Source organism: Stylophora pistillata, chromosome 7 (assembly GCF_964205215.1).
Source record: "Stylophora pistillata chromosome 7, jaStyPist1.2, whole genome shotgun sequence".
NCBI classification, from domain to species: Eukaryota; Metazoa; Cnidaria; class Anthozoa; order Scleractinia; family Pocilloporidae; genus Stylophora; species Stylophora pistillata.
The window spans coordinates 24,990,665-25,006,601 of record NC_142525.1 but is presented as its reverse complement, the minus strand read 5'-3'; the positions used below and the strand labels follow the sequence as shown (position 1 = coordinate 25,006,601).

The following is a 15,937-nucleotide window of genomic DNA, read 5'->3' as shown; positions in this document are numbered from 1 at the left end:
GAATTTTGGAATTTAAAAAAAAGATGTTTTTCGTAAGAAAATGTTTCAGTAAAAGAGAAGATAATGAGTATAAAACAACAAATTAAAATTTCTTTAATTGCATCTTTTTCCATTTACAATAAGCAATAAGTATAGATCTTATAAGTATCTAAGAACAATTATTGTGCACATACAAAAATTTCATTGAAAATGCTTGATTTAGATTGAACTCTAACACCTAAAGTCAGAAGCAATAAAATTTATGCATGGATCACATTAAAGAGGAAAGAAAGCTCATTAAGACTTATGATTGCTAAATTACCTTATTCAAACTTGTTTGGTTGTTTTTCATAAGACTGATTCAATAAATCAATATTTTTCCTGTATCTAAGTTTCCTTTTTGCATTCAAATGATTAGGCACAATTTGACATTACACACAAAATTTAGAGCCCACCACTTTGTAGCAATATAAATAAAATATGTACATATTTACATATTGAATATAAAATATTCCTGTAAATTTTAAATGTACAAATATGAAATGGCGATTTTTCTTTCTCTAAGTGAATTAAAAAAGCTATTTGCCTTAAGACAGATAGAAATTTAAAGAGATCTAACGTGTGACAAACAAGATTTGTCAGTACTTGTTCATTTTTTTTAACTTCTTGGTGTAGAAAACAAATTTTCCTGGCATTTAGACTATTGAAAGAACATTTTTGCAAACTGAGATAATTTAATATTGGTTCTGGTAATATGATGTTTATGGAGATGCAACAAATGCTACTCTAACTCTTTAAGAGTTAACCAAAGACACATGTCTATAATTTAGTAATTAAATAGTCTCTTGAAACAAGAGGTAAGTAGGAACAGAAAGTAAACTATGCTTGATACAAGACATACTTATAATGCTTCATAGAAGCTACTTGTGTCATTGGATTCAACAAGAACACTTAAATCGAATGACTTTATCTCCCCCAGTCCCCCTTTAATGATCCCGCACCCCTCAGAGATGCCTTCAAGTCCCACTGGTACAATTCCAAAATCTCTCTCTGTGATATCACATCCCATCCCGGTATTCTCATGGCCCCAAAATTTTCTCAACTTCCCTTTCCCTGTGTCCTCAAAAGCTTCCCCTAAGTTCCTATCTACCTCCTTTGTGCCTAGAGCACCCTCCCTTTCTCCCCCAGTGTCCCATGATATCCCCATAGGGAGCCTAAAATCTTCCCTTGTACAATCAAATGTTTCTCCTGCATTCTGCACAATTCCCTCAATGTTAACAATTCCCTGTTCAGCACCCCCTGTGTCCCTCGATGCCTCTACAGGGCATCCTAGGTCCTCCCATACACCCCCATATCTACCCACCCCTGTGTCAGTGACTTGTGTCTCTGTTTCGCCACACCCCTTCCCTTGCTTGAAAGTTCTCGGTGCTTCACAGTAAACATCGGGCGTGCCCCTGCCTCCACCTTCAGAAGCTTCGCCATCAGAATCGTTCGCGAGAATGGCGTCAATGTCCATAACAAACTGATACGTAAACTGTTGGCCACGAACCTTCTCCAAAATGGACTTTCCGTAGTAATACCTCAAACCTCGCGCAAGCTTTGCAAAATTCATATTAGTCTTTTTCTTCTGCTCTCCCCACAGGGCCGCCAGTTTATCAGGCTGCAAAATGCGAAATTCGTACTTCTCTTTCTTAGTCCATTCCACAAGGGGCTCTGATGATGACGAAATGAGCTCCGACAAAATAAGTTGCCACAGCTGAATTGGACCGTTGCCTGAAGAAAGAATTGAGAATTCTTAGTAGGGCCCAAACTTGGGAATATACAGAATCTTCTATCGCTGACCATAACATTTGACCCCTATGGACGGATGTTAATGACTACTCCCCCCAAGGGTATCAAAACGAGTTATCCCACCCCTTTACCAGAATATTGTTTACTTGACGGGTTATTGATATCAACACATACCCGTACTCCTGAGTATTAACATTCAGTCACTAACCCAAGGGAATCTCATCATATTTTTCATACGTGTGTTCCTCTTAATCCTTGCAACATTTTCAACATGGTTGTATTTTGTAGTTTTATTTCTTCAAGGGAAGGAAGAAAAACATCTCAACCTGTAAGGCCTTAGCTAAAGCAAACTCGCGAATGTCAACTTACCGTCATACATTTTCTTTGGTTTTGGGCCTCGATTTCTTTTTCTTGCACTATGCTTGTTGCTTGCTGCCCTATTTTCTGTACTTTCTGAAATGAAGAACAATGTAATCGAAAATTCAGTTCACAGGTACATACATATGGGGTATAGGCTATTCAGAAATCTCACAGATGTTTTATTATTATTATTATTATTATTATTATTATTATCGAAGGAGCAGATCTCCCGAATAGAGAATTTTTACCCAAATAAATATAGCATAAAAATAAACTGGAAGACTACACAAGTTACCTGGTAAATGTTTCAAAATTTGGGATATTGTTACATTTTTTATTGTCTAAATTTCAACTCCTGTCTTAACCTAATCGTAGGACCTGTTACTCTTTCTGGGAATTTTACAAGCTTTGGCTAATTTTAAATCAGACATTTTACATATCAATCAATCGGCAGGATGCTTATTCTTGTCCAAACATTTGTTTCGCAATATTTGGGAGATGAATGAAGACAATCAAAGCACGACCCGATAAGGCAAGTGATGCGCGTAAATATTGCGAAACATAATATACACAGAACTTAAATTTCACACCCGGTTAGCTGTAACAAAAATTTATGTAAAAGGAGGCTCGATATCCTTAAAGTCATCGTGCGTTAAACACATAACCGTGTAGTTTTGGAATTTTTCTATCTGGGTAAATGATTACCAGTGCCATAAAACCGGCCTTTACTGTATAACGCTGTAACTACGTATTTCAGCGTTCGACCACACTTTCCGCCACTTCATTTATTTACATCATTATGATGTCATTACTTTCACAATCGACTAATTTTACTTTGCGCTAGGCCCATACAGAGCTGTGGAAAATGATATTTTGGCCTTGGATCTTCAAGCCCTCATAAGATATTTGACAAGCATTCTATCTGAAAATTTTTAATCCAAACTAGACAATTTCTTGAAAACGTCGCGTGACTTTAGTTCGAAGACCGAATCTATCTAATGACGGTCACGCGAAGATACCACGAATCAGGAATTTGTTTAAAAGAATTGAATAGGAACAGTTACGCCAACAGCGGCAAACAAATTTTAAAATAAACTTTAATATCTCACCTTCTTGAAGATAGTTTGGTAGTCTTTGCAGGGCAGCCATTTGTGAAGAGCCCTCCGCTGGAGAATCGATGCCAGAAGGCTGCACTGGATTTACAACCGTTGAACATTGCGATAGAAATTCTTGATATCCTACGTTGTCCAGTAGAAAATTCTTTATCTAAGGATAGACAAAAGAGTAAATTTTAAACTGAAATACACTATCGAGTTCACGCTGTTTAGTTCAGTTGTGTAGCTAATTTTACGAAAAAAAAAAAACCCATAACAATTATATACAGCGAAGCCTTCAATCTTGGCTGAATTGATCGAAAATTTAGGTTTGCATTCGTTAATATTATTTAAAGATATGTAAAAGAAATTAAGGTAGGCAAAATTATCCGGAAAACAAGGTAATTCTTTCCTGATACTTGTCTAAAATTTGTTAATTGGTCTCTGTTCTGTTCCGACACTGTCATCGACCTTGACAAAAGACTTACCCTGGTTAACTGGATGTTTCGATTTAGGTTGAAGACATCCATTTTCCTCTCAGTAAGGGATTCGAACACTGGTGGAATTTACCAGCAAGAATACCGGCGAATGTCACCGTTACACTCAGACAAAATAATCGTACTAAACTCCACATCGTGTGAATGATTGTTTTTATAAATGTGGTAGTCGAGGATCACGTGACAAATCCTGGCTGACGTCACTTGTAACCTTGGGCGTGACTATATTGCGGCAATAAAATAATTGTTGGATTATGTGAAAATCGCACGTCAACGGCCATTGAAATTCCAAGAATGGCATGTTTTATTTGATAGATCGCTATGGAAGATAACTGTATGCCAATATTACAACATATCTAGACCATTTCCTGGTTTACGCACCTTGAAGTCGAACTGGAACGAAGAAAAAAAAAAAATAGAAGTCTAATTTGCCTGAGGGGATATTCAATTACATTTCACGTCTCCATTCAGTTTTAATTTAATTTTTTTGCACTTCATTTCCCTCCATATTCATGGATTTTTAATGGCACATTGCAGTTTATCTCTAAAAGGGGACGCTAGAGCTGAATTTGCTCAAGAAATTTGCTTTGCGATGACTAGATATTTGCTGATTGCGCGATCTTATCTCCTCATGTAAACTGACAGCTAACTGACCCTATATCCAAGTCATTTTACTGTCTCAGTCATGATCAACACTGCATATTCTAAATTTGCCAGGAAAACGTTGATTCTTTCAAATCTCAGATGATACAGTAAAAAGTTGCACAACCTAAACGAAATGCATACGGAATCCACACTCTTTGAGACCAAATCGGAATGACAACTATTTAAATTTAGTATCACGCAGCTATGGCATGGCGTGAAATTATGCAAAGTAGCCATTTGGTGTCCATTGCATACAGGCACGTACACTGAGTCTAATTTCAGCTAATGATGAAGGCAAAAGCTTCGCATGACAAGTGGTTCATTCTGTTTCTCTAACATGCCATTGTTTTTTTTTTCTTTTTTCTTTTTTGGGGGGAAGCTGAGCATAACGGTGGCGTGATCTCCCAAACCAAAAAGTGTATGGGAAAAATAGGAAAGAAATTCTTGGAGGGGCTGTGAAGAAGAACCACGAGACTGATGCCTTTTTATTAAAGTAATCTTTCTTGCTAATAAAGACAATTCTTGCACCCGCTCACAGACAAAAAAACAAATAAAGAACAATCAACACCTGCATCTTATATGACCGAAAGCGAACGATAAAAAGACAAAAGGAAACAGGTCTCTTGCTGATGAAAATAGATGGGAAGACAAAACCTAGTTGCCTCGTGTGCTCTTTTAATAAGCGGGAATTACTTTTGTCCTACCTTCCACTCATTCATTTATTCATCCATCCATACATTCATTCATTCATTCATTCACTCACCCATTCTTTCATTCGTTTACTCATGCACTTATTACAGATCCGTTTATTCGCTCATTCATCGATTCGCCCATTCATTCATTCTTTCATTCATTCATTCATTCATTCATTCATCCATTCGTCCATTTGTTGGTTCTTTCATTCAATCAATTAGTTCCCTCTACTACTAGAACTTAGTTCTCTACTGTGTCCGGCCTTCTGATACCAGTTTATGTGCAAGTCCTCCCCCAACCATATCAATACTGTATTGGTTAAAGGAGGCAGAGTCTTTTTAAACCAGTTTTTGAGAATCTTTCGGATGATGGTCATGTCCCACCAATCTCTTGTAAGTGCGAATCTATCTTTAATTCACACCCCCTAATTCCCATTGTGAAGCGACTTCAACTATAACTAAAAAATGAATGAAAAAAAAAAAAAAAAACAAGAACAAATCAAAACAAAAAAAAATAGCAACAAATAACAAGATATAAGTGCTGATCCCGTTTGACGCACTAAATTTAGAAAAATTCACGCGTCACGTTTACTACAAACAGCATATAATTCACGCGTCACGAATTAAAAAAGAAAACATCAAATTTTACCTATCCTTGCCTTTCTGTAGAATTCTCGCGTTATGTATGTTTTAATTTTGGGCTCACGGGTCGCATATATGCGCCTTGCCACCCTCTTAGAGGGATTCTGTCAGAAACCTAATCTCGCGATATCGATTTTTGTGAACATCTCCTGAAATATTGATCCGCGCGTTTCACCTTTTCGTGACATTGGGATAAGTCTGGCTCAACAGTTGTTGAAAAATTGTGCCAACTTGGCGAAAATACCTTTTGTGATAGAACTGATCCCGAGATGAACTGGTATTGAATAGAGGTATGATTTTTTTTCTTTTTTTTTTTTTTTATTGGTCTTACTTTAAAAATCCTTACTCCGCTTTTATAGCCGTGTAATAACCTCTTCTAGGCTATCAGTTAGGGGAGACAAGCCCAAAAGCGAGCACGGGAAATACGAGAAGTGTGTTGACGCGATGCATGCTCGCGGCATGCTCGCGACTTGCTACTAGGCATTTATAGATTATGCTAGTAAAAGTGGCATATTATGCTGGTAGCATTGCTCTTTTTTTGGCCAAATTATGCTAACATTATGCTCTTTTTTCCAAATTATGCCACCGTTTTTTTAAATTATGCTCTTTGAAAAAATGCAAATAAGTCCAAAATATATATTTTTTAACTAGAAGCCGTTCGTCTACAGGAAAGAAACGCAACAAATCCACAATGAATTTCAAATAAACATGTGGTTCAGGTTAGACCCGGGCTCAGTGCTTCACAGTGAACTACAAAGGCTACTAGTTTAACTAAAACTTTAAATATAGATTAAGGTCACCAAGTGCTTGGGACTAGAGACAAAAAATTATCAAATAATGGCATCCAAAATGATCTGATAATGATCAAAATGTGCAAATTATGCTAACATTGCTACTTGGCAGAAATTATGCCAGTTAGCTCGAATTATGCCAAAAATTATGCTAGCATAATCTATAAATGCCTACTTGCTACAACGTTTGAAACGTTTCGACTTTATTCCGCTAAGGCTCAAAAAGAGAGAAGTGCAATTTGCGTTAAGTACAAAAACAGAAAAAGAAAAAAAAAACTGATTTTTTCACTGGACCGTACTCGTTCTGTTTCGCTGAAAAAGGATCCAGTATTTAAGGAAATGGTCACTCGTCATCCAAATAATCTTGGATAAGATTTGATGAAAGGAACCTGGGGAGAGGGCGAAACTACTCTCGGTAAACGAACGGGGGTAGGGAGAGGGGTTTTGATTATGCGCACGCAGAGAACTTGATAATTGAAAATGATGATTCTTCTTTGTTTGGACAGTAAAAAGTGAGGCTATCCCCTGTAAATTTAATCCACAACCTCGAACACCTCCGAAAACCCCCTTTATTCTTTCTCCAAGTCCCCTGTTCACCCAGCCCTGGGATATCAGAACACACTCTGAATGTCCATAATGAAGTAAACATTTGAATATGAAAGCATCTTTCAGTCTACAACAACCAAAATATGAAAAAGCTTTTTAGAAGATATCAATAACGCTTTTTGTAACGATACCTCTCGATTATTACCTCTGAGCCTTTTGAATCATGACCATTCTTACATTTGTCCGGATTTCGCTTGTGTCGAGATGTCTTCATTTCATGAACTTTCTTCATCCAAATTTTTAATCATTTACCCCTCTTCTATCGCTTGTGATATATTTAGAGTATTACGTACTTTATTTTTAGCTTGCGCATCAAAATTGACTTTTTCGGTTTGATGAAGTAACAAATCATATCGGTTTCATTTTCGATGAAAAAAACATATTGATAGAGGTTAGAGAATTGGACGCACTGCGCCATATTAAAAGAGATATATCGAGTATTTTATCACAACTGGGGAAAGGGGGCTGTCTTGTGGAATTTTATTTTTCAATCTTGTTCCCAGGGTGCTTTTCAAACCCCATGAACAGGTTCAAGAATAATGAATATATTTCTGTTTCTCATATTTTTGCAATGAATGAAAAGCTTGGAAATCGGATTCGAGGTATCAGGTTCAATGTTTCTATATGAAAGGATTCAGGTTTTTTTGTTTCCTTTGTCCTGCACTCTAGCCCTTGACAAAACGATTGACAGTTTTCTTTGCCATGACCGTATTTAAAATCTATCATTCGTATTCTATCTACCCATACGACGCCTCAATTCGACAACGGTGATCATAACACTATACAGAACGCTTGTTTTGCAAAAACCTACTAACAAGGGTCTAGCTTACTCCAGAGTTTTGTAACTCAGTCTTTGAGCATTGAGCCGAGGAATCTACCGAAGGTCCATGAGAGGCAACATTTATAATACGCTGGAAGCCGCCAAAAAGGTATAATGCCGAAAAGATGGAACGAGTCGGCTTCGTTTCGGTAGGGCAGCCTTGTGGCGGGGGAGGGGGGGGGGGCGGGGGACGTGTTATGATTAAGATTCAGAAACCCTTGTGTCATAGCCTAAACACCACATGGCAAGGGGGGAGGGTAAGTTTACGCTATCCTTCGTCGTTTTCGAAATTAAAACTGTTAAGTCTAAGACCTTGTGTAGATCTCGACTTCGCTTGTTTAGTAAGCGAGATATGCCATAGAACTATCAGACCTACATCTCTTTATCTTCAAAGGAAAAGATCATTTAGAGTACAGTTCAATATGATGTTTTATTGCATGAGTTCATAAGAGCAGCTTGAGGCATTACCTGAAATCATGCTCAGCTTTTTTAAAGCCATGTACATCAATTAGGGAGCCAGGAGAACGGGTGAATCAATGGACTTATTTCTTCCCAATAGACCGAGGATTCACAGAAGCGGGCGAAATATACACGCCAAAACAACAAATTCTGAGAAATATCCCTCCTTCCATCCCCCTTCGCCTCCCCCCACACTACGACCCTGAGTCTGAACTACATATGTATCTCATTATCTTTTGTTATTTCTCTCCAAAAACGATCAATGTATAGTTCTGAGCTATAAGATGAACTTATTCTGATTAATTGTAGGCTATTTCTCCAATTTTTAGCCATAATTGTCTTTTAAAAGGTCAACTACGCGTGGATACAAAAAGCCCCCACCCTCCCAGGGGATGGGTTGATTCCAGATGGTCGAATAGCCAAAGGGTCAACAGATGTTTTGACAGTGTTTATTTTCTCTTTCAGAGTAAAGCTGTTTGTAATTCACATCACGTACACGATGTTCTAGGAAAGGAAGTTGTTTCACCTTTATGAATATTTCAAGAAGTGATTTTCGGTTTCGAGTTTCCATGAAGTTAATACTATATTTGGTCGTTTGGCTTGAACAACACGTCTCGTAGATGAAAATTGTGCGCATAAAAATTAAAAAATTCTGGAAATCCTTTCGAGGGTAAAGCTTCTGTTTTATTATATTTTCGAGACCTGCGATTTCAAACTGTGTTCCGAAGCCAAATATTACAATTTGCAAAATAGATGAAAATGAGATGTATCTCCCACGTGTTAAGCGTGTGGTTTGCCTTAAATTTGTGTTTCATTTGCTGTGAGTCTCGTGAGTATAAATATCAAACGCAGGATCCTCGTCGTGTATTTTTTAAAATAAAAATTGAAAAGACAAAAATCTTGCTGAAATGCGGGTCTTGGCTTTTTTCCGAGAAATTGATCTCAAAGGGCATCATACCTCATGCACTGTCAATAAGGATCGAAAGCGAAAATATGGTTGGCTAGTCAAATTGCCAAAAATAAAGTGCTTGTACGTGCTCTCAGCCTAAGTAGCCGAAGTAAATACTATCTCTGATTGGTCAGTCTGACAGAGGTATTTCCTCCGCGCCCACTGGCACGTCAATAATATTGACCGATGAATTATCTGTATTACGTATTGCTTCAACCGACCAATCACAATTCGGTATTTTTGCTATTTTTGGCTGAGGGAAATTCCCTCGATGTAAGTGTCTCACGAAGCTGCATAAACACCCTCGCATTAGCATCAAACTCTCCAGTTTACCTTGTCACTTCGACGTGCGAAGAGAGTACCTGCTTTTGTGAGCTAGAGACGTATAAAAAAAACGTTTACAAGAAACGCTTTCTAACCCGATTTTTCACAGCCTAAACGTGCAAGGTATGTTAGCTTACTGATTAAGAAATCTTTTTTGAACATTGCAGCGATTTTTCGTTGTTTAGCGGCGCTTGCTCGGATTCAACCCTACGACTTCCTCTTTTGAAAGCGTGTCATCTCGGATACCACGCACCTTGCAGCTGAGTTGAGTTTTGATGTGTTTTGAATCTTATAAGATGTTTGATATTCTTTCTTTCCTTTCTAGAAGGATCGATCAAAAAAGATGGCAAACATTCTCACAAGTACGCCACTACTCGACCAGATCAAGGTAGGTTAGAATCAACGGTACAGATCTTCGATCGACACCAAATTAATTAGATTCACTTTTATTCATCGCCGATAAAATTGTCGATGAAGTTGTCTCCAAATTATCGTTTTCACACCTCGGAATATTTCCAAAAGTCGCCGTGCAGTTAAGTTTCTTTGTTAAAACCTGATGAAAGAGGCACTGACTAGGTTTGTCAATTTCAACTGTCAATGGGCATCTGCCCAAACAAACACCCACGTTCAGAGCAGAATATTCAGGTTTTGTTTGTTTCCTTTGTCCTTCTAGATGTTCGAATATCTGGGAACATTACAGATGAACCAGTTAAATCCAGAGATAAATCAGTGGAATCACCAGTACAGCTTGCTTCTCGCCAATCAGCCAGGCGTGCCTCAAGCGACTCCCGCTCCTGGCTTCGAACACCGTCTCCTAATGGCTGCGGCTCAGGGCCAATTGCTCGAACAGCAAATTTCCGCTTCGACCATGTCAGGTACTATAGAACGATTTGATAATGTTGGAAACGAATTTTTTTACTCCCGACACACCCGAAACATAACTCTGACGTCGAAGCAAAACTGAAAGTTATCATTTCATGCCCTTTCGTTAGCTTCCACTGCATGTTGTTTTTAAAAAGTGTCCTCCTTGCTTATTTCAGGAAATGGATACGAAGAAGACGAACTTGATATTTTCAATGGCGAACCAAATGAAGCCTCGTTCAATCTCGAATTGGCTAAAGCCGCCCTGAGAGGTATGTGAAGAACAAACGTAATTTCTTTCGGTATTTTCCTGTTGGATGAAAGCATTGTTTAGGAGTTTTGCATATTTTGGTTGCGAAACTGATCTCGTGACACAAGCTGATTGGGTCTATAGTTCGGCGTGGGTCCAATGCCCTCGAGGCTTATGAAACTATTACACAATAAGGAAGTTTTGCATATCAATTACACGGACTGGCGATGATGATAATTCATGACTGACACTTGTCAATCAATTTATAAGCAACACTCACCAAGTGTCATCTCAAAGGCTTTTGTTAGTTTCCCTTTAAGATTTTGAATAATCTGCGAACCCTCCAAGCTTGCCAGGAGTTTCATTCTTTCTCAATCTCTTTGTAAGGTGGTAGGCCCATCAAAGCTGATTATTTGTTTCTTTTATTCAGATATTGATCCCAACCAAATGCCAGACCTGTCAGTCTTTGAAGAAGATTTTCAAGACGAAGGATATAACCCCTCCCTTGAAGAAACATACCAGCCACCTTCACCTCCAGTGCTCTTTAAGATGGAGGCAAAATCTCCTAGTCCCTGTGGATCAGAGAGCAGTTACCCATCAGCCAGTCCACCCCACAGCCCTAGCATCAGTGAAGCTAGTTATAACACTTACAGCACGGATGAGGGATTTGGGTCTGACGACCTGAGCGACCTTGATGGTGAGTAACAGTACGTGCAGCTGTGTTTTATAATAAATGTTGAATCAAAAATAACACTTTGGATATTGGTTGGAAATTTAGTTCAAGCACTGACAGTTTACTCAAGCTCATTACTTGTGTTTTGTTTATTTTTCTTCAAGAGAAAACCAACTTTTAGAGAAGTACTTTCTTCATGAAATTTTTTAAAGCATGCTCAGTCTATTTTATTTTTCCCATAGAAATTCTGGATAGAATGAGCTCTTCAGGTTCCCCTGCATCAACACACAGTGAACCGGAGAAACTTCCACCCGTTGGAATCAAAGAAGGTAAATATTTCCTGCTTTAGTGCATCGTTTTCATTCCTTTGTTAAATGTTTGATGATAGACTTCCATATCATTGTGTTTTATACACAAAAATGCTAATTCATATATCATTCTTATAGAAGTACCTGAGAAGAAAAAGAGAAGTAAGCGGGGACCCAAGCCACCAGTCAAATATCGAGGTGGGTGTGAACAAAGTGTTTCTTGTTATATATTTTTTTCTAGATATGCTATTCATCAGGCAAATAAATGACTTATGTTACTTTGGTAGTGCTCTGTGATAAGTACATATCAAATTAAAGAGTTTGTTCTCCTATGTTGTATCAGGTGATGGCCCAATTCAGCTGTGGCAGTTTCTTCTGGAGCTTATCATTGCAACAGAAACCTCACACCTGGTGAAGTGGACCCAAGAAGAGGACTACGAATTTAAGATCCTACAGCCTGCCATTGTGGCTAAGATGTGGGGGAAGAAAAAGAACAAGCCAACCATGAACTATGAGAAGCTGAGCCGTGGTCTCCGCTACTACTATGGCAAGAACATTATCGAGAAGGTCCATGGCAAGCGATATGTCTACCAGTTCATGTGTGACATCCCCAAGATCCTTGGCTATGACCCAATGGTGAACAAATGTGAGGACTTTCCAGAAGATTCTGTCTGTGGAGAACCTGTGATGTCTCCTGAAGTTGAAGATCTGCTTCTGACCACCTCAGTCGAGGAAGGAAAGATTGCTGGATCTCTCGACTTCAGCCTGCTCATCCAATAGTTTTCCCTTTGTTTTTGTTGATAACCCCAACGTGTATTACTCCGGTAATGTTTTTAGTAGCTTGTATCAAGCGCACAAAGTGGTAGTATAAGCCTCTTTTTTATGAATCGTATCGATTCACCCCCCCAACTACAATTTTAGTGGCAAGTTATACAATTTTCTATGAAGGTTTTCCTAAGTGAGGTTGTCTTTGTAGAGTTGTTTAATGAACTAATTAAGATTTCAACACTTATGCATACTGTGTATGTGGAGAAGAATCCCAGTAAATACGACAAGCAAGTTAATAGAGGTTTTTTCAAGTTTTTCCGTACTTTGTTGTTAGAAACAGTCAAAGACAAAAATAGTAGGATATCAAAAATTAAAAAGAGTTAAAAAGCAGATTGCCAAGTAAGAATGAAGCCATATGTGTGGCTTCTGTTTATAGCAAACTTTGGTAATTAATTGAATGTACAGAAAAAGTAATATGACGTTTCATTTTATCAAAAATTACTTAAGTTTTACCTGGTGCAAATGAGCCAATATGGCATAAGACTTTACCACAATAAGAAGTAGTTAATTTGTAGGAGTTAAAAAGTGACGTTCAGCTTTTCTCGGATAGAATATAAGTGTGCGTATAGTTGCATTTTGGTTTCAGGTTAATCATATTGATTAACTCCCCAATTGTATAATCAGTATCCCCTCAGCTACTGAGTAGCTTTCATTTGTCTGTAAACCAAATACAGTTGTAAGCATTAAAGCTAATACAAGGCCCAAATAAAGTAATAAGTTAATGCAAAAGTCAATGTCATTTTGATTTGTGATGAACTTGTTCAGCAAACTGGGTTGGATAGATTTTGGGGTATTATTTTGTAGGGAACTGAATTCGAACTGCCTTAGCATCTAGATATATTTAGGGACCTAGCTTTGTGGTCTGTTGCCCCCATGATTGTAGAAGCGAAAAATGAATAGGAAACAAAAGCAAGCCATAAGAGACAGGTGAAAACCTCCTATTTAATGATTAGAACAGAACTGGACAGGAACGAGCACTCGCTGAAAATTTGCACGAAGCGGAGAGAGAAATAAGATGGCAAGATGGTGCTTTTGAAGTGAGTTATCTGTAATTGACATGCGGCTAAGGAATTTTTGAAATGAGCTAGCTCGACACCGCGGAAAAACGTCTTTTAGGGCAGGATACAGTATTTTACTGGTCAGCGGACACCTCAGCGAAACCATGAAATGCCGATAACTTTTACAATGTTTTTCGCCGTGAGTCAATTCGACAGCGTAAAAAGTCAAAACTGAGAAAGAATACGGTAAACTTAGCTCTGAAACTCGGCTCACCTTTTGGATAGTTCTTAAGCTCAATTATATAATTTGCCAAAGCCGAACTGAAGTTGCACACGATATGAAATTGTTGTTTTTCGCTGGCGGCTCCGTGGTAACTAAGTTTTGTTTATAAAAGAGCTTATGCACCAAGGCTAAAAATGAGACGATTTTTGAATGGTTGAAGCGGTGATCCGAGGATGCTGCACTATCAGGTTTGTAAAGCAGTGGCTTGAACCGTATAAATCGGCATGTCAACGGCATTTCGGTCAGATTCGCCGAAAAGAACACAAAACATGCCCGTGTAGCACGGCCACCCTATCGCCACTAGTTACTGTATGTATCATAGTTGGCCAACAAAAGTACAAAGACTGGGTCAACTAGACGAAGAATAAACCGAGGTATGCTTTAAGTACAAAATGTCCATTATAATGATAATAAAGAAGTTTTCACTTTCACTTTTGATTCACAAAGCAACTTTACCATCTTGGTACTACTAGAAAACAAATTTTTAAGAAACAAAACTACTGTAAGGTAAAATAATTATTATAATATAATTTAATCGATGTGAATAAAGCACTGCATTGTCTTTTCTCATATTGCAACAGCCGTGAATGAATCAACTATCTTCTAAACTTTATTTCTTATATTCAGAAGCTGCATGCCTGAGTTATAAACAAAGAATTCTTGTTGGGTGTTTATGGAGGTGTAAAGAACATAATGATTAATCTTCCAAATTAGAAATGTAAGAGGGAAATTATCAGAAGTATTTTCTGAAGTCGAACAAATGAAGTTAAAAAATGTTCAGGAGAAAATTGATTAGATTAAGTCAGCTGTCAATTCCCAATTAACAGTAAGTCATGAGGAGTAACCAAAAGCTTGTAATTAGCCTGTGTACTGCTGTGCCCATCTAGTCAAATAAAAATCAGGGATGGGATATTCCCAAACATGAACAATGATAGCACCATGCAGATGTCCTTTTCCCAACTTATTACAGGGAAGGGGAGCACTGGTATGGCCATGCTAGTTGTAGTCAATAAGAAATTCTCAACGAGTTTCAGCAATATACATATATTTTGCCACCTTGAAAAAAAATGGTTACAAGTCAAATAGGAATGTTTCATAATGATGTTCTCAGTGTGGGGATATGATGTAATATTATTGATGGGGATCATAATTATCCTTACAGTGCTTCAGAGCATGTGATGTACATGATTCCTTAAGCACATGGAAACTATGTAAAGCTATGCAAAGCTAATCTCAAAAAAATGAATTGAAGAAGAAGAGTAGTTGATTATTTGCATAAATTAATGCAATGCACATGCAAGAAAGTGGAATATACTACAGATAAACATACATGTGCCTGTAAAAGTTTCAAATGACTGAGTTATAAAAATATAATAATAATAATAATAATAATAATAACAATAATAATGGTAATAATAATCATAATAATAAAAAAGTGGGTTTCATTGAAAATGCTTTCGTGTAAAACAAATAGAGCTGTTTGGGAAATTAAAGTAGCAGTTGTAGTAACAGGTACAAGCAAACGCACCAAAGACAAGTAATGGAGATCTACAATCGATTAATATCAATAAAGACTTTATTCAAGATAAATTGTAAATGAACCAATCATGTTTGGCGGTCTCAAATACAAACAAATCACAATTTCTTCGATTTCCACTCCCCTTGTAAACATCACCATTATATGAGCTTAAGTCAGGCGTTATTTTGTTCATGAGAGACAACTTGTTGATAAACTGCAAGTATATGAAATGAACAAATGTTTTCATATTTTAATTTGGATATATCAACAAAGTTGAAATGGTAAATTGGCAACCGTAACGATTACAAAAGCTGACGTTTCGAGCGTTACGGACACCTGTTCTTCAAGGCACAGAAAATCAGAAAGGTGGAATGGGGAAAAATCAGTCTAGAAAAGTAAAATTCTCAACCAAGCGAATTATTTCCAAAATGAAAAGGCACCGCAGGTCGGCGCAAAGTGAGTGTGAATATTCTCACAACTCATTAATTACGTGTATCGCTTCATGCTAATAACACTTAAAAATCCAACAGTCTTTAGACTCGCTGGAAAATTATCTTACAGAACTAAT

At 37.6% G+C, this 15,937-nt stretch overlaps 2 protein-coding genes across 4 annotated transcripts; one reads left to right on the top strand and one right to left on the bottom strand.

Moving 5' to 3' along the window:
- Positions 1-70: 70 nt before the first annotated feature.
- Positions 71-7,368, bottom strand: LOC111341382 (uncharacterized). 2 transcript variants are annotated; one of them, XM_022948348.2, is made up of 4 exons: positions 7,243-7,368; positions 3,240-3,396; positions 2,140-2,223; positions 71-1,752 (listed from the first exon to the last, which is right to left on the bottom strand). In XM_022948348.2, the coding sequence occupies exons 1-4, from the start codon at positions 7,327-7,329 to the stop codon at positions 881-883; spliced, it is 1,200 nt and encodes a 399-aa protein (XP_022804083.2). In that variant the 5' UTR covers positions 7,330-7,368; the 3' UTR covers positions 71-880. The 2 variants fall into 2 exon arrangements, with proteins under 2 accessions (XP_022804083.2, XP_022804084.2); XM_022948349.2 differs by lacking the exon at positions 7,243-7,368 and adding an exon at positions 3,713-5,509.
- Positions 7,369-9,606: 2,238 nt separating this feature from the next.
- On the top strand, positions 9,607-13,298 carry LOC111341383 (uncharacterized). 2 transcript variants are annotated; one of them, XM_022948350.2, is made up of 8 exons: positions 9,607-9,772; positions 9,975-10,037; positions 10,323-10,524; positions 10,690-10,782; positions 11,191-11,457; positions 11,676-11,762; positions 11,880-11,939; positions 12,085-13,298. In XM_022948350.2, the coding sequence occupies exons 2-8, from the start codon at positions 9,993-9,995 to the stop codon at positions 12,519-12,521; spliced, it is 1,191 nt and encodes a 396-aa protein (XP_022804085.1). In that variant the 5' UTR covers positions 9,607-9,772; positions 9,975-9,992; the 3' UTR covers positions 12,522-13,298. The 2 variants fall into 2 exon arrangements, with proteins under 2 accessions (XP_022804085.1, XP_022804086.1); XM_022948351.2 differs by having other exon boundaries at positions 9,632-9,772; positions 9,978-10,037.
- Positions 13,299-15,937: the final 2,639 nt, after the last annotated feature.